The sequence below is a fragment of the Lemur catta genome, chromosome 5 (genome assembly GCF_020740605.2).
Source record: "Lemur catta isolate mLemCat1 chromosome 5, mLemCat1.pri, whole genome shotgun sequence".
Taxonomy (NCBI): domain Eukaryota; kingdom Metazoa; phylum Chordata; class Mammalia; order Primates; family Lemuridae; genus Lemur; species Lemur catta.
The window spans coordinates 6,471,372-6,493,324 of record NC_059132.1 but is presented as its reverse complement, the minus strand read 5'-3'; the positions used below and the strand labels follow the sequence as shown (position 1 = coordinate 6,493,324).

General features: G+C 40.4%; 1 protein-coding gene across 1 annotated transcript in view; it reads left to right on the top strand.

Annotated features, from left to right (window-relative positions):
* The first annotated feature begins 14,337 nt into the window (after window positions 1-14,337).
* Window positions 14,338-21,953, top strand: part of PFDN1 (prefoldin subunit 1) — a 44,853-nt gene continuing 37,237 nt past the window's right edge. Inside the window, exons 1-2 of the mRNA XM_045550957.1 lie at window positions 14,338-14,412; window positions 16,862-17,028. Of these exons, the coding sequence (XP_045406913.1) occupies window positions 14,380-14,412; window positions 16,862-17,028 (200 nt within the window). The 5' untranslated portion in view covers window positions 14,338-14,379. The remainder of the gene's footprint in view (window positions 14,413-16,861; window positions 17,029-21,953) is intronic.

Here is a 21,953-nt window from a genome sequence, read left to right as displayed (position 1 = left end):
ATCCCCCAATGTGTCATGACATTACATTTCCGCTTGGTGCTCAGAAACAAGAAAAGCAGGAGCTAGAGAGGGAGGTGTGTGGTCACAGCCAGAGCCCTGTGACTGTCTCACCTCGCTGCCTCCCTGGGGCAGGTCACCTGCTTGCTGGGGCTCTGTCTCCTCATTAATAAGTAGGGGTAAATTGCCCTGACTCAGACTGCAGAGAAACTCTGAGACTTAACTGTTTGCTGTCATCAAGGAGCGCTGATATTCCTAAATTGGCAATTTCCGAGCCAGTGCACCGCTCACATACAATCATTTCACAGACATGCAGAGGGTCCCACTTTGTCCTAGAGGCTAAGAACACAAGGGTGAACAGGACCCAGGCCCTGCCCTCTATGAACTTGCACTTTAACTGGAAAGATAGACAATTAAGTCACAACAATCACGCGTCAAGAGAGTTATGATGGACAGTAGGAGGTGCCAAGTGACCTCCAGGGGTCAGGGAGGCCACTTCTCTGGGGAAGTGAGATTCTAGCTGAGGACTGAAGGGTGAGCAGCTGTGGTGCCAGTGAAGAATGGGGTCAAGAATATTCTAGGCCGATGGAACAGCCAGAATGAAGAGGGAGAAAGATGCGAGTGAGGAACTGAGTTGAGTGTGGTGTGACAGGAGTGTAGACAGCTGGGGTGGGGTCAGAAGAAGAGGCCGCAGAGGGAGGCTGGGCCCGATCACACAGGGCCTTCATGACTGTGCCAAGGAGTTTGGCTGGGACCCTCAGGGCGTGGGGAGCCAGCCTTGGCTGTTCAAGTGACTGTGGGTGGGGGTGGCATGATCGCAGCTGGCTTGGGGTAGATGGCTCAGGCTGGAGAATGGACTAGAGGGGCAGCTACAAACGAGGAGGGAGATGGGTTAGTTGGTGGCTGTTACAGTGTCTAGGCAGCAGTGAAGAGGAAGAGAAGGACAGGAATTCAAGAGTACGTAGGAGATATGTGGAGGATGTGAGAGACAGAAAGAAGCCAGAGATGTCTCTGAGTTTGGGGCTTGTATGCCTGGATGGACAGTGGCGCCATCTTACTAAGATGGGCCATGCTGGAGAAGGAGAAGATAGTTGGGGCAAAGGTAGCCAGCCCGGTTGTAGGCACATTAAATCTGAAGTGGTGACCACCATGTCAGTAGGGATGTCCAGTGCACAGGTATAGAGCGGAGTCCGCAGCCCAGGGGTGGGGGCTCAGGCTGTCAGAGAGTAAGAAAGGTATAAAGATAACGCTAGCCGCTCTAACAGGAAAACTCCCGGCCTCAGTGGCCCACCACAGTAGTTTGTTTCTCACTCAAAATTCGTGTTCCTAATAATTGATTCTTCTCCAAGTAGTGGTTCAGGGACCCAGGTCCTTCTGTCTTGTTTCTCTGCCATCTTTAATACACAGCTTCAAAAGTCACGGTGATGGGGAAAGGGATGGAAGATCACACGTGGGAGATTCCATCCCTTACATCCATACTCCACTGACAAAATCTCATCATGTGCTCACACCTAACTATAAGAGAAGTGGGAAAGTGTAGTCTAGCCAGGTATTTACAAGAAAGAAATGAGTTTGGCAACCAGCACAGGAAGGCACAGGAGTGGATAAGATCACTTGACAAGTCTAGGGCTTCCACCCATTCATTTACTCCTGTTTTTAGGTGACTACATAGGTACAGTGCAGACAGAAGTGAAGATAATCCACTTTTTCCCCTCCGTTCTTGGAGAACAACGGAAGACATTAGGCCCCAAATCCATTTTAGTCTCTCCTGCAAGGTGAGCAGATCTTCAGGGTACAATGATTCCATGGAGATCAGTTGTGTTGGCTGTGACACTGGCTAGCCCCGCTTCTTTGTGATTAGCTGCCCTTCACCCTCACTTCACCTTTCTCCTCCTCAGTAAGCATTTACTGAGTGTCTACCATATGCTGGGTACAATGTCCCATTCTGGAAATGCAGCCACGAACAAGGCAGAGGTCCCTATATTAATTTATGTGTTTATTATTGTCTGCTTCTCCCACTAGAATGTAAGTTCCTAAGTAGACTCTGTATCTTACTTGCCTGCCACTGTATCCCTGGCACCCAGAATATTGCCCAGCACATAGTAGGAACTCTGGGAAATTTTTTCAGCTAAGTGGATGGCTGAATGAAGGTCCTTTGGGAGTTCACATCTGTAATGAAAGCTATGAAAGGGGAAGAATATGGTGCTGGGGAGGTGGCCCATGGCACAGTGACTTAATCTGGTTCAGGAGGTCAAGGGAAGTCTTCCTGGGGAAGAGGTTTTTAAGCTTAAAGTTACAGGATAAGTAGGTGGCAGACAGATGGAAGAGCATATGCAAAGAGCAGGCATCAACTGAGTGCGCAGAGGAAGAAAGGAAGTTCCGTGTGACCGGAGCCTCAAGGGAATGGAGGGAGTGCAGCAGGGTGGAACAGAAGGGCCAGCAGGGACCAGATTGTGTATGGCCTATGGGACCTCCTGAGCCTCTGTATTTCGTCCTGAGGGTGCATCCTGCAGCAGCTTCTTTGAAACATAGCCATTATGTTGCAGGTAATTGTTCAAAGAGGGCAAGTTTGGACTTTATTAGTGATTCTCACCTCATTGTCTCAATAATGTTTGAACTGGGGTCAGAATTAAAGCTCCATCTGCTTGACTCTACTTCCCATGCAGAGACTCCTTTTCTTTTTTAGCAAAACAGGTACTGAGACCCTCCTTCTTGCTGAAGGAGTTAGGGAAATGAACAACCTGGAAGGCTGGCATTATTATCCCCATTTTATAGATGTGAAAATTTGAGTGCTAAAAAAATGAGCATTTGCAGTAAGGCTCAAGTGAGGTGCATCTCTCTAGACTAGAGATTTTGAGGAAAATGCTAGTCTTTATTGGAAAAATAACAACTTGGAATGGCTCTGGTAGGCTTCAAACTGGTAGGATTTGAGAACAGAATTGCAAAGGAGCCAATAATCAGAGGAGTCAGGTGAGTTGAGCAGCCGGTCAGAAAGTGTGCATGGAGGACTTCTGGGCTGCTCAGCGCAGCACTCCAGAAGAGCAAACCGTGGTTCCCACACTCAAGGACCTCACAGTACACTGGGGGGAGACACACAGACAAGAGAATGGTAGTCTCAGCAGTGTGAGGAGTTGGCCTCACAGCGGTATGAACCGATGCTACAGGGGCCCAGGAACATCAGTAAAATTTATGTGTGCTCAGTGCCGAGTGAGGGAGTGGAAGATACACAGAGCTGGCAGTTTAAATATTGACTCAATCGCTATTCTTTTTTTTTTTTTTTTGAGATAGGTTCTCACTCAATTGCCCAGGCTGGGGTGCAGTGGTGTGATCATAGCTCACTGCAGCCTTGAACTCCTGGGCTCAAGTGATCCTCCTGCCTCAGCCTCCTGAGTAGCTAGGACTACAGGTATGTGCCACTATGCCCAGATAATCTTTTAAAATTTTTTGCAGAGATGGGGTCTTGCTGTGTTGCCCAGGCTGGACTCAAACTCCGGGCCTCAAGCGATCCTCCCACCTCAACCTTCCAAAATGCTGGGATTACAGGTGTAAGCCATGATGACTGGCCTACAATCTCTATTCTTTTGACAGAGGTTGGATCCACTGAATCCACTCTTCCAGGAGAAGAGGCCTAGGTATCAGTGCTTTTAAAGCTCTTCTGGTAAATATAACGACAAGACACATTCATTCTAGCAACACCTGAAAATTTGCTGATTCTTTGCCAAGTTCTAGGGATAAAGCAATGAACAAATAGACACAATATCCACCCTCAGTCTAGTAGAGAAGATAGCCCCTTAATAAATAATCACATAGACCCACAAAAACATCTAGAATATCTCTGGAAGGATACATAAGTGATACTAGTGTTTGCTTCTGGAAAGGAGAACTGAGAGTCAGACTGTCAGGAGCAGGAAACTAATTTTCTTTTCCTGATATACAATTTTCACTGTTTGCATTTTATATGTGGGTATCATATGAATTACTTTTTTTAAATGTGAAGTTTAAAAATAATCACACAAATAAATATACTGTCAAAAACACAAATAAATATACTATCAAAAACTGTGACAAATGCCATGAAGAAAAAGTATGAGATGTTCTGAAAGAGGATAACAGGAGGAATTGCTTTAAATTGAGGAATCAGTTACAAGGCTCTTCATGAACAGGCCACTGAAGCTGAGACCCCCAGGTTTAAGTTGTGGGTGACCAGACAGAGTACAGGAAAGAGTGTTCTAGAGGAGGACTCAGCATATATAAATCCTGGAGGCAAGAAGATGGTTGGTGTGTTCTAAAAATCCAAAGGAAATGAGGGCGATAGAAGCACCAAAATGAAGGGAAAAAAATCTCTTTATAACCCCAATTCTCAGTCTATAAATGAACCCAGCACCTATGTTAGACGACAAGGATGACGAGGACAAGGAGAGTCTCTATTCTGTTCACTGCTGTACCTAGCATCCTGTAGGCACTTAAGTTCTTGTTGCATGCATAAATGAACAAATTCAATGTATGAATATTTTTTTGTTGAGAAACTGTAAAAATGCCAAGAAGTGGTAGATTTGCACTAATGCTCTACTGCCCTGAGGATTGGGGATTCACAGAGTCTGATAGTCACTGGAGAGTGGAGTCAGGGAAACAAAGTATGGGCTAAGCAAGTCAGGGAAAGAGCTGATTCGCCTGGGTACAAGCTGTGGTCACAATGCAGTATAACAGAACCATGACCTTCTTCTGAATTCCACTGTTTTCTCTATGACTTCTTGGGTTTCAGGTCCCCTTTCTTTCCAGGAATTCTAATTTTCTCTTTGCTATAAATGCCTGAAGTGTTTACATTAAAATGGCAAAGTGCCAAGTCATGAAGTCATTTTTCCTTCTCCCTTCCAGGAAAACATTTTCATTAATATTTTCTTCTAGAGCTGCCGCTTGTAAACCTGGTGAGCTTCTGAAAAGTGCACATTCTCTGGGTCCCAACAGAGATCCACTGAGTCCACCCCCACCCTGCCACAGGAGGGGCCCAGGTGTCAGTGCATTTAAAGCTTTTCTGGTAATTTTGATTACAAGGCATGTTTGCAAGCATCACTTCAGAGTAGCAATTCTTAACCTTTTGAGGGTTATGGGCCCCTTTAAGATACTGAGGAGATTATGTTCATTCTGATCCAGAAAAACACCTGACAGATATAGCATTTAGCATACACTGCCAAAAGTATCCTAGGCATTCTAATCAAGTGTATCTGTGGAGTTCCCAGAATTCCCAATGGATAGGCCAAGTCCGAAGGAGCACCAAGTTCATCCTGCCTCTAGGAAGCAGAGTCCTGGAGCTTTTTCTACCTCATCTTCCCTTTGTACTCAGGGATTGAGACCCTTTTCCAGATCCACATGTTTGAGTGCAATCAAGGGTAAGTGGCTACAGAAAGGAGTCTCATGTTCCCAAGACAAATGGAACCTTCTGACTCCAAATTTTTCTCCTGTTTGAGACTCAGTAGTCTTGATGGAATTCACCTAAGAGAGGCCACGGGGTAGAATAGAAGGAACTCTGGCAGAGAATTTCAGACTCCTGGGTTCTAGTCTTAGCTTGGACACCAATTTGCTCTGACCTTGGCAAATCTCTTCTCCATTGTGAGCCTCATGTTTCTCAACTATAAAGTGAAGGGGTAGACTAGCAGAACTCAAAGGTCTCTTCCAGCTCTTGGAGCCTAGGATTCTTTTCTGGAAATTTTATACAGGACTCTAAACTTCAGATGGCAGAACACAGTGGAGATATGTGTAAACATGTGAACTAACACTGTCCCTTGGAAAATTTGCCCCCTGATTCTACGTGGCCTTCTGCCCTCAGATTCTGATGTTCCGGAATAAGTATTCCTGCTAGTGACCTTTTAATCACTGGTTAGAAAGACAAAAACTTATGAGGTCATGGAGGCTACTCACCCACAGCCAGCCAAGCTTTGCCATTTTCTCAAACCCACATGGAGGCATTTAACCTTACCAAAGAGGACAAAAGGAAGTGGTAATTTACACCTTCCTTCAACAGTGGCTGCTATAATACAATTTGTCTTTAATGAAACAGAGACAGTCTTTACTGTTTCTGAGCTAGAAAAGCAAACCAATATTAAGTCCTGGATTTTTTAGCCCCTTTGGATGGGACCCTCCGTGTCCAATGATCCAAGGACTCCATTGCAAAGCAAGGCCATTTCCTTGAGATCTCTGACCACTGCTATCCAGGGAAGGTTAAGGGATCACCATCATGAAGTTCATGAAACGGAATTGACCTATTCATTAGGAGAATAGGTCGAAAAAGTTGTCATTTTGGCAGCTAAGATGTAGTGAACATCTTTCTTTTTTTCCCTTTGCGACATCCAGTACCTCTTCCTTTGATAGGTTACTTTACTCTTTTGGAAAGAAGACATCTTTCTATCACCCTCAGTCTACATTCTTTTTGGATGAGGATGATACTTTTAACCTTCCAGAATGGCTATATGACTTGCACCTGGCCAGTTAGAGCATTCTACGCTTCTGGTTGTTGCGATTGTTTCAGAGACGGGCATGTGACCCAAGCTAGGCCAGGGAAATTCAATCCTGGGACTCTTTCGGAAACCATAAAGGAAAGATACACTGTCTCTTTCCACTGCGGAGACTAAACTGGTCAAATGTCGGCCTGGAGTTGCTTGTGGCTACATATGAGAGTTAGTAACAAGGTGGACGATCTGGGGCTTTCAATTGTAAGTAAAATTCCTTGCTTACTCAGTGCTACATTCACTCAGATTCTTCTAATTTATAAAAGGAACAATATTAACTTTTTTACCTTCTCACCTTTTTTTTTTTTTTTTTTGAGACAGAGTCTCACTTTGTTACCCGGGCTAGAGTGAGTGCCGTGGCATCAGCCTAGCTCACAGCAACCTCAAACTCCTGGGCTTAAGCGATCCTACTGCCTCAGCCTCCTGAGTAGCTGGGACTACAGGCATGAGCCACCATGCCCGGCTAATTTTTTTTTGTATATATATTTTTAGTTGGCCAGATAATTTCTTTCTATTTTTAGTAGAGACGAGGTCTCACTCTTGCTCAGGCTGGTCTCGAACTCCTGACCTCGAGCGATCCACTCGCCTCGGCCTCCCAGAGCTAGGATTACAGGCGTGAGCCACCGCGCCCGGCCCTTCTCACCTTTTTAAAACCTTTCTTTAAAAACTTTTGAACCTGCTATAGCTGGGTGCCCTAGGGAAAAGTCTTAATCACCTTGTCCTAGGTATGGCTCTAAGCGAGGAAAAACATTCCTCTGCACCAGTGTTTTTTGGTGCCTATTTACAAATGCATGTGGAGTTTTGTCCAGATTTCAACCCAACCCCATTGTACTTTTCTTCCTGTTCTAAAGGACCATGAACTTTCTCAGCTTGGTGAGCTGGACTGAGAGGGGCATGGATTCTCCACTAGGCTTTTAGTTTCCCCAATTTTATCCCTTTCCTATTCTTGGGCAGAGTCTCCGCTCTTGGCTCTCACCTCAGGCAGGCCCCACGTCCTCATTTTCTCTGGTGAGCAGTGGGATAAATAACCCAGCCTTTTTTAGGCTCTGTTAGCTTCATCTATTGCGCAGATTTAAATCATCAGAATTGATTGAAAATGGTCACTTTCTTTGGACTTTGCATAAACAGATTGAATCAGATGTGGCAAGGTGCCTGGGAAACGCCACCATCAGTTCCTGCTAACGACAACTCACTTCCTCTCCTTGCAGAGTTTCCTATGACTGTTTCATTTGGTAGGCACAGTGAAAGACCCTTTCCCTCCCAGCGACGTCGCAGACCCAAACTTACTTGGTCTGCAGGAATAGCTAGCTCAGAGTTTCTTGGCAAGTGTGCCTCTTGGCAAGGGTGCCATTTGGGAAGATTCCCTCCACCACTGGCCCTCATTTGCCACTCTGTCCTTTCTTCTTAGCAGTTAACATGCTCCCCTGATCCAGCCATGACTAGCAACTTGCAATGTCCTGAAGGTGCCAGGCTTTCTATTTCTTTGGTGCCTTTGCCTCTTCTAGGAATATCCTTTCTCCCTTCTTTGCCAAAATGCCTATTTTTTCCAATCAAACTCCTGGGTTGGGGCCCTTCCCCTGTGTTCTTCCAGGTTTTAGGATTACCTTCTCTCCAGTAGTATTTTCATACTATTTTATAACTCTGGTTCATTTACCTGTGACCCCCACTGTACTGTGAATTGCTCTTTTATTATCTGTAGGTCTGAAATTCTTGGTATATAATAATAGCTAATGTTGATTAGGTACAACTATACGGTAGGAACGGTGCATTCATTACCTCATTTACTTCTCATAACAACCTATAAGATGAGTGCTATTATTATCTCCATTTTACAGTTGAAGAGACTGAAGCTCTGAGAAGTTAAGCAATTTTCCTTGAATCTTACAGCTAGTAAATGGTAGAAATGGGATTTGAAACTCCAAAGCCCATACTCTGAACCACTCTGCTAAACTTCCTCTCCGACTGAATGAACCCTTTACGTCTGTCCATCGCACAAAGTCGTGAAGATCAAATGACACGACGAACAGAAAATGGCTTTGTCAGCTGAAAACTTACGTCAGAAACTGGTAATTTCCCCCGAATATGTCCGCATCCTCTTTTCATAATAATAGAATTCCTGGTGTTTAACTGGGTTCAAGTTGCCCATAATAATCATCATAATAACTGAATTTCTCAGCCTCTCTGGAAACCAGGAATGGCCGTGGGATTCTGTTTGGGCCAATGCAATTTGAATAGAACCCTGCCTACAGCTTCTGGGACATGCCTTTAAGGGAAAAGGGTGAGCCTCCCCCTTCCTTTTCCCTGTCCTTGGAGCTAGACTATGGACATGGTAGTGATGAGTCATCTTGGATCTTATGGATAAGATAGAAGGAGCCTGTTATCATGGGACTCACATACTTGGCCTAGACTGCTCACGCCTGGATGATCGTGGCAGAGAGAAACAAGCTTCTATCTTGTTTTAGTCATTGCTATTTTGGATCACTGTTATAGCAGCTGAACCTATTCTAACTTACAGTGTCTATTCGCAAGGGGAAGGATTATTCTTATTATTCCTACAGAGCAGCCTTAAGACCACTTACAGGCTATATCATAAGAATTAATTTTCCCTTCTCAGTAAAAGACATTACCATTCAACTAGTTCGCTCAGGTCAAAAACCTGGGAATCTTTTTTTTTTTAAAACAGCTTTATTGAGGTATACTTGACATATACATAACCTGAATATATTAAAGTATACCATTTGACGAGTTCCCACTCAGGAAATCATCTTCACCGTCAAGATAATAAATACATCCATCACTGTAAAAGTTACTTCACGCTCCTTTGTAATCCCTTCCTTCTGTCTCTTTCCCAGACCCACCTGCTGTTCCCTCCTATCAGGCAACCACTTATTATTTATCACTTTGGATTTGTTTTCTTTATTTATTTTAGACCTAGTCCTGACCCAGATTGTTTGCATTTTTCATAAATGGAATCCTATAATATGTTACTCTTATTTGTCTGGTGTCTTTTGCTCAGCATACTTATTTGGAGGTTAGGGATCACCTTTAATTCCTTTCTTTCATTGCCCTTCTCTGTAAACACATGTCCATTCCTTCATCGAATTCAGTAACCTGGACCTGAATCCATTTACTGCTGTCTCCACTGCTATCATCCTTGTCCAGGCTACCATGATCTCTCTTGGACTACTGCAGTAGTCTCCTTCCTAACTGGTCTTCCTGCTTCTACTCTTGCTCGCTCCAATCCGTTCTCCATCTAGAACCCACAATGTTCCTTTTAAAATGGGATCATATCAATCTCCTGCTTGAAATCATTCGGTGGCTTCCAGTGACACTCAGAACAGCATTCTAACCCCGACTGCAGCTTACAAGACCTTTCATGGTCTGGCCCCCTGTTCACTTCTCTGACATCATCTTTTACCATTCTTCCCATTCAGCCACACTGGCTTCCTCTTTTTTTGTTCTTCAGATATGCCAGGCCTGTTCCCATCTCAAACCTGTTGCTCTTGCTATTCCCTTGTCTGGAATGCTCTTTGCCCAGCTCTTTGCATGGCTGGCTCATTTGTGTTTTTTCAGGTCTCATCTCAAATGTTATGGCCTCCCAGGGAATTTCTCACACCTAAGTGGCTGCCACCCAGTTAATCTCTAACCATGTTGCTGTTTTCTTCTTAATGGTACTTATTAATGTCTGAAATTATTTGTTTGCATGTTTATTGTTTGCCTTTCCCCAATGGAACATATGTTCCATGAGGTCAGGAAGTTTGTCTCTTGTTATTGCTATATCTCAAGGGCCTAGAACAGTGCCTAGCAGATATTTAATAAATATTTGTTGACTGAATAAAACAATTGAGCATTGGTAAGCAGACCTGAGGGATAGCAGATCACTGTTTTAGATTACACAACTATGAATTGATTGAGCCTCAGAAGGAGTATATCCTTGTACTAGTAAAGATGTGAGTGTAAAGTCTATTTATTTATTTATTTAATCAATATCATCCATGCAACAAAGTCTGTTTTTTTAATAAAAATAATAGAAGCACTGGGCGCAATGGTGTGTGCCTGTAATCCCAGCTACTTGGAAGGCTGGGGTGGGAGGATTGCTTGAGCCCAGGAGTTCAAGGCTGCAGTGAGCTATGATCAAGCCATTACACTCCAGCCTGGGTGACAGAGTGAGACCCTGTCTCTTAAAAAAAAAAATAGAAGCATGGTTATTGTTTGGGCAAGTGTCCAAGTACTACATATTCTTCAGAGCTTTCAGACACAGTCTCTTCCTGTCATTTTTAGAAGTTCCAGAGTGAGAAAGGAAATAACTTACTTACTTTGAAGGTCCAAATGAAAGGGAGATATAGAAACGTACTGCAGTGACTTCCAGTTCATAAATGCATGCCACATACTGCTAACTTTATGCTCAGGTCAAGTTTTATTTTTCCCCAAATTTGCTTCACTCATGTGGTGTCAAGAATTAAGATAAAAACTGGGCCAGGCACGGTGGCTGATGCCTGTAATCCTAGCACTCTGGGAGGCGAAGATGGGAGGATCACTTGATATCAGGAGTTCAAGAGCAGCATGAGTGAGACCCCGTCTCTACCAAAAATAGAAAAAATTAGCCAGGTGTAGTAGCGCATGCCTGTAGTCCCAGCTACTCAGGAGGCTGAGGCAGGAGCATGGCTTGAGCCCAGGAGTTTGAGGTTGCAGTGAGCTATGATGATGAAAAGAGCAGATGGATTTGGAAAATGACCAAATAGAATTTTAAGAATTAAAAATTATAGTTATTGAAATAAAAAACCAGTGGATGGTTAAGCAGCAAACTAGACATAGTTGAAAACAGAATTAGTATATTAGTGGAGAGAGTTGTAAAAACCCAGGGTTTGGCACAAGGAAATAGAAAGATAATAAGTATAAAGTAGAGATTGAGAGATGTGCATGCTTTAACACACCTTTTTTTTTTTTTTTTGAGATAGGGTCTCACTCTGTCACTCAGTCTGGAGCCTCACACTCTTGGGTTCAAGGGATCCTTCTGCCTCAGCTTCTAATAGGCATGGATCACCACCCCCAGCTAATTTTTTTGCTTTTTTTTGTAGGGCTGGGGTCTCACTATGTTGTTCAGACTGGTCTTGAACTCCTGGCCTCAAGTGATCCTCCTGCCTTGGCCTCCCCAAGAGTTAGGATTACAGGTGTGAGCTACCATGCCTGGCCTAAATTGGGTGGTTTAAAACAACACAAATTTATTGTCTCAGTTTTGGAGGCTAGAAGTCCAAAATCAAGGTGTTAGCAGGGTCATGCTTCCTCTGAAACCTATAGGGGTAGAATCCTTCCTTGCCTCTTCCAGTCTGTTAGCCCCAGATGCTCCTTGGCTGTGGAAGCATAACTTGAATCTTCACATGGTTTTCTCCATATGTCTCTTCACATAGTCCTCCCTCTGTGTGTACCTATCTCTGGGACCAAATTTCCCTTTTTTATTATATTAAGACATCAGGCATAATGGATTAGGGCCCGTCCTAATGACCTCATTTAACTTGATTACCTCTGTAAAAACCCTGTTTTCAAATAGGGGCACATTCTCAGGTACTGGGGGTTAGGACTTCAGAACACCTTTTTTGCGGGGGGCAAAATTAAACTCATAACGCAAAGACTAAGATAATTTACTTCTCAGAGACTCTTGCTGAAAGAACCTACTGAAGGATTTCCTTTGTCAAGAAGGAAATTAAAATCAGGAGGAAGGAATAGTATACAAGGAGAAATGATGACCAATAAATGGAAAGAAGGCTCTTGCCTAAAATCATACTGCTTTTAAGTAGTATAATCAGTACTTGAACTCTGGCTGTCTGACACTTAGTCCACACTCTTAACTTTTACAGTCCCTACATCTCTGAGTACTGTTTCTATATACAGTAATATTATATACAGGAAAGTATCTGAGGCTTTCTTTGAAATTCAATATTTAGTTATTATATATTGATCATCTATAAGGAAGTTCTAAGAAGGTCCTTGATAATCTGAAGTTATGGATCAGACCCTCTTTTTTTCCTTTTTCAAAATAAGGAGGAGTAGGCCAGACGCGGTGTCTCACGCCTGTAATCCTAGCCCTCTGGGAGGCCGAGGCCGGTGGATCGCTCGAGGTCAGGAGTTCGAGACCAGCCTGAGCGAGACCCCGTCTCTACTAAAAAATAGAAATAAATTATCTGGACAACTAAAAAATATATATATAGAAAAAATTAGCTGGGCATGGTGGCGCATGCCTGTAGTCCCAGCTACTCGGGAGGCTGAGGCAGGAGGATCACTTGAGCCCAGGAGTTTGAGGTTGCTGTGAGCTAGGCTGACGCCACGGCACTCACTCTAGCCTGGGCAACAAAGCGAGACTCTGTCTCAAAAAAAAAAAAAAAAAAAATTATGGAGGAGTGATTTTTTTTTTCTGAATAATTTATTCATATCCAGTATTTATTTTGTATTCTTTCCCTGTGAGGCACTGTGATAGGTGTTCTGAGTATAAGTGGTGGGAGAACCATTATTCCATAGTACTCGATTTCAAGGAGCTTGCAGTCTAATAAGAAAATGTTAAAAAAAAAAAAAAGAAGAAGAAGAAAGAAAGAAAAGGTAGAAAGTGTTATGTACCTTGACAGAGGAGCAGATGCCTTGAGGGGAGTTCGGAGGAGAGATTATCTTTGACACTCGTGATGGGGGATGTGATGCCCATTTGCTGGACTTTGAAAGACAAACAGGACAATGCTAACTACATCAACTTAACTATATCAACTATTATATTGAGTACCTACTGTGTGCTTAGAGCTTTTCATCCTGATCTCATTTATTTCTGACATATTAAACACGAGGTGACTGAAGCTCATCAAGAATAAGTGTTCCATGTCCTGATCCCCGGAGCCTGTGAATACGTTAGGTTACTTTGCCAAGGGGAAGTGAAGTTAAAAAAAGTAAAAAAAAAAAAAAAAAAAAAAAAAAAGAATAAGTGACTTGCTCAAAGCCACACGGCTTGTAAATGGAACCATACCTAGGCTGAAGGTAGACCAAGCCTTGAATCCAGAGCTTTCTGGTTCCAAATTCCCTGCCCTTTTACCTCTCTAACAGTTCTTAGAGTAGGTAAAACATCCATTTTTTTCCATTTCCAAAAGTCAATTATTATCTATCCTTCTGGTTCAAATGCCAGGTCCTTGTACGGCCGAGATTCTCGAAATGTGGTCCATAAGATACTTGCATCATCCGGTCACTGGGAAGTGTGCAAAAGTGCAAATTTTCAAAGCCCCACTCTCAAAGATTCTAAGTAAGAAAGTTTGGGATGAGACCCGGAAAACCTGTTTGTTTGCTCTTTTTAAACAAAATCATTTGACCTCTTTTGTGTCTAGGTCTTCAGGAAACATGCAGTAGAATTAAATTCTTCTTGGGAAGAGCATTACAAACAAATTTTCTAGTGGTTCTCTCCATACTGGCAAGCCTGAGGTTCGGGACCTATTCTCGCTCACCCCTGACGGCACAGGACTGCATGAAGCACTGAACGACTAATAAGGGTTTGACCTCATCTACGTGCATCTCAATTTAGCAGCACACACTAAGCTATTTGTCAAATTACTTAAAAGCCACATACGAAATCTGAGCGTTGGGCTGTGTCTGGAATATGTGGAGGAGCAAGCTAGACCTGATCCGTCACATGGGGAAGACGGACTGAATTGGAAACCCGAGTATTTCAAAGATGACCCGCGAGACGAAGCGGAGCGAAGCGGGGCGGGGCGGCGACGGCGGCGGTGCGGGGCGTTGCGACTACGACTCCTGCGCAGGCGCAGAAGAAAGGCCAGCGCTCAAATCGAGGCGCGCCCTTCCCCCACCTCTTTCAGGCCATCTCCCACCGCGCAGGCGCATAGAGTGCATCAAGATGGCGGCCCCCGTGGATCTGGAGTTGAAAAAGGTAAAAGAGGGTCTTGAGCAGGCAGAGGCTTCTCTTTGGAGGTCTGGGGGGCTGTGGAAAAGAGTGTCGAGTGAGGCTCGAGTCTTGCAGAAAGAATGAGGCTCCAAGGGACGAGGGAATGGCTTCCCAGAGTCCTAAGGCCAGACCAGGCCTCCTTAAGCAGGGGTTGCGGGGCGAGCGGCTCTTGCAGAATTGGAGCCATTTGGGCTGTGTCGGGTAAGTCTGCGGGCCTGTCCCCTCATTCTGAGCTCTAGAGTCATTTCTTTGCTTTTGTAGCCTTCAGGGTCTCAGTTTCATAGTAAGAACTGAAGAGAGCGTTTCAGACTGAAGCCTCTTCGGACCCCTTGCCTGACCTGAGGCATGTTATTCTGCCTCCTCATTTGCTTTGGAAAACTCCAAGTCCAACCTTTGTTTTTAGGTTATTTATTCTATTCCATACCGTGAACGTTTTCCGTATCTACGGTTTAGAAAGTCAGACGTCTGTTGTTACAGTAATGTTATTTCAGGGCTTTGGCCCACTATTCCTCCCTTTTTGGAATGCTTGTCAAAAGAAAGTCTGTAAAGTTTTCCAGATAAAGTTGGTATCAGATGGAATTGAATTGCTCCTCGTTCAAACAGGTGCTTATAAATGTGTTGTTACTCAGAAGGATTTTTTCCACCTGAGAATGATCATGATCCTAACACCACTAATACCCAAAACCATATGCTTTGGGGGATGGGGTGGGGCGGATTGGAAAGGATCCTAGGTTTCATCTAGTTTAAATCTATAATACTTTTCTAGAAAAGGAAGCAGTTCCAGAAAAGACTCAGTTAGAGGTTGAGATTAGAATCCGATATTCTCTGTCTTCACACTTTTTTGACCACTACTTTAGGTTCTTAAGGTGAGCAACATCTTAAGACCGCCTCCAGTCAACCTGTGCATGAGAAACAGGACAGCTGAAATAGTTTTTCCTAATAAAGCCATTTGTTATTACCCTGAGGATATTATGTGTTTGTGTCTTCTTTTTTGTCATTCTTGTTTTGGAACTTGTAAATTTAGCCCTTACGAGGTGCTTGCTAATGCTGTAATATCTTAGCTTTAACAATATACTCGCTCCTTAGCAAATTGTACAGAGCAATCAAATAATACCTGGAATTTTACATTTCAAAACAAAATTGTGCATTCTAAAAATTTACCTTTTTTCTATTAAAAGTTCAAACTGAGGTCAGGGTTTAGTGAAAGCTAAGAAGAGTACAGCTGTGGAGGAACTTACCTCCCAGTACTGTTTGAATTTGTTGCTAAGAAACAAGTGGACAATGAATGCAAACTAAGAAAATGATTACAGACTTGAATTGAATAGTTTTGACAACCAAATGAATTAAATAAAAAAAATTTGTTTAAAGGTTTTATCTTCTAATGTCTTTGCAAACAAAGTCTTTTTTTTTGGGTGGAAACTAGTAGGAAATTTCAGGCACGTCTTCCTTAAATCTTTTGAAACCTCACTGGTGGGTGAGAACAAAGTTAGAATAAAAGTTATATAGTAGCCTTTGTTATGTATTACAGTCACAAATGTTGTTATTAAGGCATAAATTTGACAGCATATGAAAGTCATTCCAGGCACTTCAACAAGAGTACCCAAGAACTGTGTTTATCTTAAGTAAATGTACATAAGGGTCAAATTTGGCCTGTTATTTGTGGATGAAAATCATGATGCATTTCTTCTGCCAGTGCTTTTCATCTCTCTCTCTCTCTCTCTCTCTCTCTCTCTCTCTTTGGTCTTTGTCCAAAAAATACTTTTATTATGAATATTACTGTAGACAGTAGAATGGAAAGATTTCTGAACTAAGGTGTCAGAAGAAATGGATTAAAGTACTTGCCTTTCCACCTAATAGTTGCTCAACCCTGTGCAAGCTACTTTTATCTCTTAACTCATTTAGTTACTTAATTATAATAGTAAATTGTGGATGATGAAACTGCCATCCCTAACTCATAGGATTATTGAGAGGAGTAAATGAGATATTTATTATTATATCCCTTATTAATGTTCTCATATTAATATTCCCATGTTAACATTTCAAATTCATGTGGGAAAGTGCTTTGAAAACTAGTTGTGTAATATAAATGTAATGAGTTGTTACTTTTATGGTTGTATTGAATCTCTGGGTTTCATCACTTGACTATTGCATTTATTGCTCTTATTACTTCTTGAGTACTTGCTACTTGATATGGTCTTACTTAATGTGCATTTGTTTTGCTTCAAATTGATTGCATCTTCTGAGGACATAGGAAATTCAATATTTAGCATAGTGACTTGATCATTTACAGTTATATTGACTTATTGATGTTTGCTTTGGTAAATTTCACAACTTTGTCTCTGGTTAGCATGTTTTGTTTTAATATATTTGGATTTGACTTAAATGTTTACTGTAAAATGTTTTACCTACTAAATCATGGGCTTGTTTTTATTAGGCCTTCACAGAGCTTCAAGCCAAAGTTATTGACACTCAACAGAAGGTGAAGCTTGCAGACATACAGATTGAACAGCTAAACAGAACGAAAAAGCATGCACATCTTACAGATACAGAGATTATGACTTTGGTAGATGAAACTAACATGTATGAAGGTGTAGGAAGAATGTAAGTAAAATATATCCTTAATGAGATTATCTTGGTAGATCTTTTGTCTGAATTAAATCAGAATTTGTTCATTTTAAAACTTGAGTTAAAGTATCATAGAAATAATTTTAAAGATCATCTAGTCAAATACCTTCCTTTTTAAAAAATGAGGAACTGAATCTCAGATATAAATGTTTAATTTTAGACTTTGAAGTACATTTCTTAAATACTTCTCCCTTCTCTCTACTTAAGGGTGTAACTTCAATGATAAAAATATGATTTGTCATGCGAGGATGTTTATAATAATTTTGTATTGTATGTGAAGATTTATTTGAGTAGGCTTAGTTTTAACCTCATCTTCCCTACCTAATTTATTAGGGGTAATACAAATCATAACTCTTTTAGATGTCTGACCAGTGTTGTAAAATAAAAATAAAGATTCAATTGTCATTTAAATACACTCATTCTAAGTGTCATATATTATTCTGATAGGAGGACAACTCCTATGTGAGAAATCTAGTAAACCTGTTTACTTTTTGTTTGTTTTAATTAATATTATACAATTAACCACCTACATTTCACTTTTTTTCTTTTAAAAAAACATTATCCTTATGAGACAGAATAGGTCTGCTTCCTATTCTCTAAGCAGAAAAAAAAGAATGGAAAAGCCCTTAAGTACAGGTCACATTCCATTACAGTGAGCTAAAGTAGAAGACTGATTTTTTTTTAAGTGGGGGGAGGTACAAGAGGAAGATTTCTCTGGAATTTGATCTTTGAATATTACTTAGTAAGTGGATCATTACTTCAAATTTGGAGTTCTTTTAGTTAGAATGGAATTTGACCTCAGTCTTGGGATGACTTGTTTTGTGATTGATTTGAAAGAAACATAACATGTAAAATTTAATAATGGCTTTGGACTGCCATCATGAGAAGTAGACTGTGCTCATGACTGACTGTATCTTTCTGGATAAGAGATAGATTATGGTAAACTGTTCATCTGATTTGGTTTCTCAGAATGAACAATATTACTAATTTTAAGTCCAAGTTCATATTTTTCATTTTAGCTTGTTTTAAGAGGATGAGAATCCCAGTTTGAGAGTTTGTTACTGGGCCGCAAAAGAATTGGGATGAGAGCAAAGTGGAAGCTTTGAGTATGTGTCTATGTAGTATGAAGTACATTGTTGGCATTCACTACAGGATAATTTTATCCTTAATGTGAATATCCTTAGGTCTTAAAACAGTAATGCTGGCTTTTCTAACGTGCCTGTTAACATGTTGTACTTGGATTTCACATCACTACACTAGCCTTTGTTTGCAGCAGCTAAAGAATCTCTTTTTCAAAATAGAAAAACTCTTTCACTATCTTTGGCCTTTTGAGCTACAATGAAGTTTTTATTTTTAATTAGGATAATTGCATTTATTAAATGTTCTGCAGAAGTGATAGGAGAGTTGCTTTTTTTATATACTGTCCAAAGTGCTACAGATAGGTTGTATTCCACACAAAGAATTTCTTAAAAGAAATGTGTAGTTTTAAATGTTTAGATAAAGTTGGGCTCCTACATGATTTCAAACTTTGGTTTTAAGTTTGACTTTTGTGCTTTCTGCATCTCACTGGGAGTGTGCGTTTGGCCCTGTATTGTAGGGGCATGTAAGGTGAATAGCGTTTGTTGTTTGGCTAGAGTATTAGTGCCCTGAGAGGAAGAAAAGACTTGCTGAGTATTAGTCTGGTCATGAGGATGTTCTCTTTCTTGATGCTAAACCTGAAATATCTATTTCTGAATTTATAGTCTTGAGTAATTTTGGGTATCATTGTGATTCACTTCTTTAATTCTAGTCTTTACCTTAATTTGTCTTGTCTTTTCCTTTTCGAGTATTACTTGGGAATTTTGATTAGAATACAAATTTTCCTCAAATTTTTGTTTTAAAACCACAGATTAGAAAATCCCAGACTATTTTTGTTTTAGAACCTGCTGTAGATTTTTTCATTGCTGAAATTAAGGCCTCATTGTTTGTGCCTGGACTCTTATTAATACAATAGCATCTTAACTGTTCTTTTTTTCTTGCTTTCCTTCTGTCTGTTCAAATCTATTCTTCACACATTGCCAGAATTGATCCCATCAGTATTCTTCATAAAATCCTTTGTTCATCCTCTGTTGTACACAAAGATAAAATCTAAACTCCTTGGCCTAGCATTTTAGTTATTCATAATCTGCTCTTAATTTATTCTTCTAGCCTCAGATTCCGCCACTTTCTTTTTCCAGTCTCAGGATAGCATGTACATTTCATCTAATGGACTTACCTCCTTTTACTGGTTATGTGTTATCTGTTGAAAAGAATTTTGAAGTTTCATATGGGCTTTAAACATGCTTTAATTGATTAGTGATGTCTGTCACAGGGTGGAGGTAGAAGAGTAGTAGCACATGTACCAGAAATTATTATCCTGACCCTTGCCACATAGGATTTCCTGACACATGCCGTATTTTTGTGCCTTTTTGCTTTTGTTCATCTGTCCTTGGCTGGCAATGTCCCTCTTTCCCTTGTGAAATTCTCAACCTTCAAGACAGCTAAAATCTTACTTTGCCTCTGAAGATTTTTCCAGTCCCTGCGTCAGACTCATTCACTCTTTCCTTGGTGCTACCAGGGTTTTTATTCCTACAAATAGTAGAGCATGTTGAGTGTGTAGGTGTGTTTTAAATGGGTCAGTCTCCCCAGCAAGATTGTCAGCTCTGTGGGACCATGTACATGTATTATCTTTGTTTCCTCATTTCTCAGTATAATGTCTGGCATAAAATAGGTGTTAAATAAATGTTTGTTGATTTGAACTTAATCTGATTCTTTCTCTTGCCTAAAATAACAAATAACTGCATTTTCTTTTGGTTCTTTAGAAAAAATAGAAAGTGCCAGAGACTTAAGAATTAGAGTTCATTATTGTATTTTAATATATGATTCAGTCAAGATTAAATTATAAAAATAACATTTTGACTAAGATCAAAGAAATTGTTTCTGACCAAAATTGTGTCCTTTGATCTGACAAAATTCTTTATTGACTGTATTGCAGAGGTTGACTAATTCTGAATGCCAGCCAGTTGCAGGGATACTCAGTCCGAACTGACCATATAGAAAGCTCAAACCTTTAGAATTATGCTGAGAGTAGTGTAATCCTTGGAGAATAAAGGCTGTTCTATGCAGAATAATATCAATATAACTGTATCTATTTTACCTTCGTCATCTTCACATAGAATGAAAATTAGATTTTTCTTTTTAGGGTATGTGTTTAGTTAAATCATTGCAAGTCCAGATGCCTTTCAGCTCATAACTGTGGAGAGATTTGGTGGTGTTAAATACCTCTTATACGTGGCTATTTTTGGTTTAAAACAAGGAAAGTCAAGCTACAGGGTAAGTGATGATGAATTGCAATATACTGTAAGCTCTGAGTATTCCATGTTCAAAGCTATATTCCATCCAGTCTTTTGGCATATTGCCAGCACATTTTAGTTCTCTTACTTCATATTCTTTGGAGAGGCTGTTATGTAGCCTGATACTACTACCACCAATTTCTAGTTTTGCTACTTAAGCTGTTTGTGAGCTGACCTCACCATACTGCTTTGAGAACTATGATGAAAGTTACAACTGTGGAATGATCTGTCTGAATATTTGGAAGTGTTTGTCTTTGCATCTTTCTAGCATGCACAGAGGGAATGGACAGATCTCAAATAAATGTTATGTGACATTTCTTGTATTTTTTTTCATGGATAAGAATGAGTTTATAATTGCTTGTGGGAGTTTTCTTTTTACTTTGCATAGTAGAGCATAAGAGTATTTTTAAAATAAGAATTACATTCGAAAGTGCACATGAATGACATTTAACCATGCTAGTGTTTGAAAGGACCATCATTAGAATAAATGTAAAACTTATTTATTAACAGTAGGTATGATCCTGACCCTGATTTGATGTCAGGTCTATCATTCTAATATGCTTTTTGCTTGATGTTAAATAATATTTCTTCTTTCCAAAAGAGACAAATGAGCTTTTTATTTTTCTAATATAGAAGGAACTTGAGTAGATTAGCCTTTGAGAAGAATGATTAGTGCCTTTAAAAAACTTGAACCTAACTAAAAATAACTTTGTAGCATATTTAAACTAATTTAGAGGTATGCTACCATTCTGTGGGTATTTTTTTACATTTAAGGAACTAAGAATGAACAATGGTATAAATCTGCCAACTAGATAAGTGTCTAGCAATGCAGAAATTGCTGTTTGGGAGCAGTGTTGCTATTTCTACTTGTTGAAGTAATTTAACGGTTGATCTCTAATGGTTGAAAGATCCAGAAGCATAAAAGTTAAGATAAAAGCAGCACAGGTAGAAAGTAAAACAGTAGATGTATTCCTGATGGGTAACAAATTTTAAAAATCTAAATAGTTAAGAAATTTTTCAACTAATTGGGATATAGAAATCTGAACTCTTCATGACAGCTTGGTTGAAATGCCCTTTGTTTAAAATTTATGTTGGTTTTGTTTTGATCTTATTTGTTAGTTTGGATGTTGACCTGTAATTTGAATCATGCCATTTAGTAAAGGCAGAATGAAATATTTGCAGTTTCTCCAAGTTTAGTTATTTAAATATTAATTGAAAGGGATATATGGTCATGGTGCTTCAAGTTTTGCAACTGTTTTGCAATTTCATGTAGCTGTAGAATTGGTCTTCCAATTAATTCGAGGTAATTTTAAAACTGAAGATATAGTCTTACTATATTTTATTCCTTCAGTGGCAAAGTAAGATTAGGAAATAAAATAAAAATTTTGATGTAGTAAATATTCTTGATATTGTTGATAAACACTGTTGATACTATAGTAAAAATAGTTTATATTGTTGCTTTCACCAGAATCAAGTTTAGATATTTTATTTAGTGCATACAAGATGAAAAAAAGTAAAATAATGTGTGAG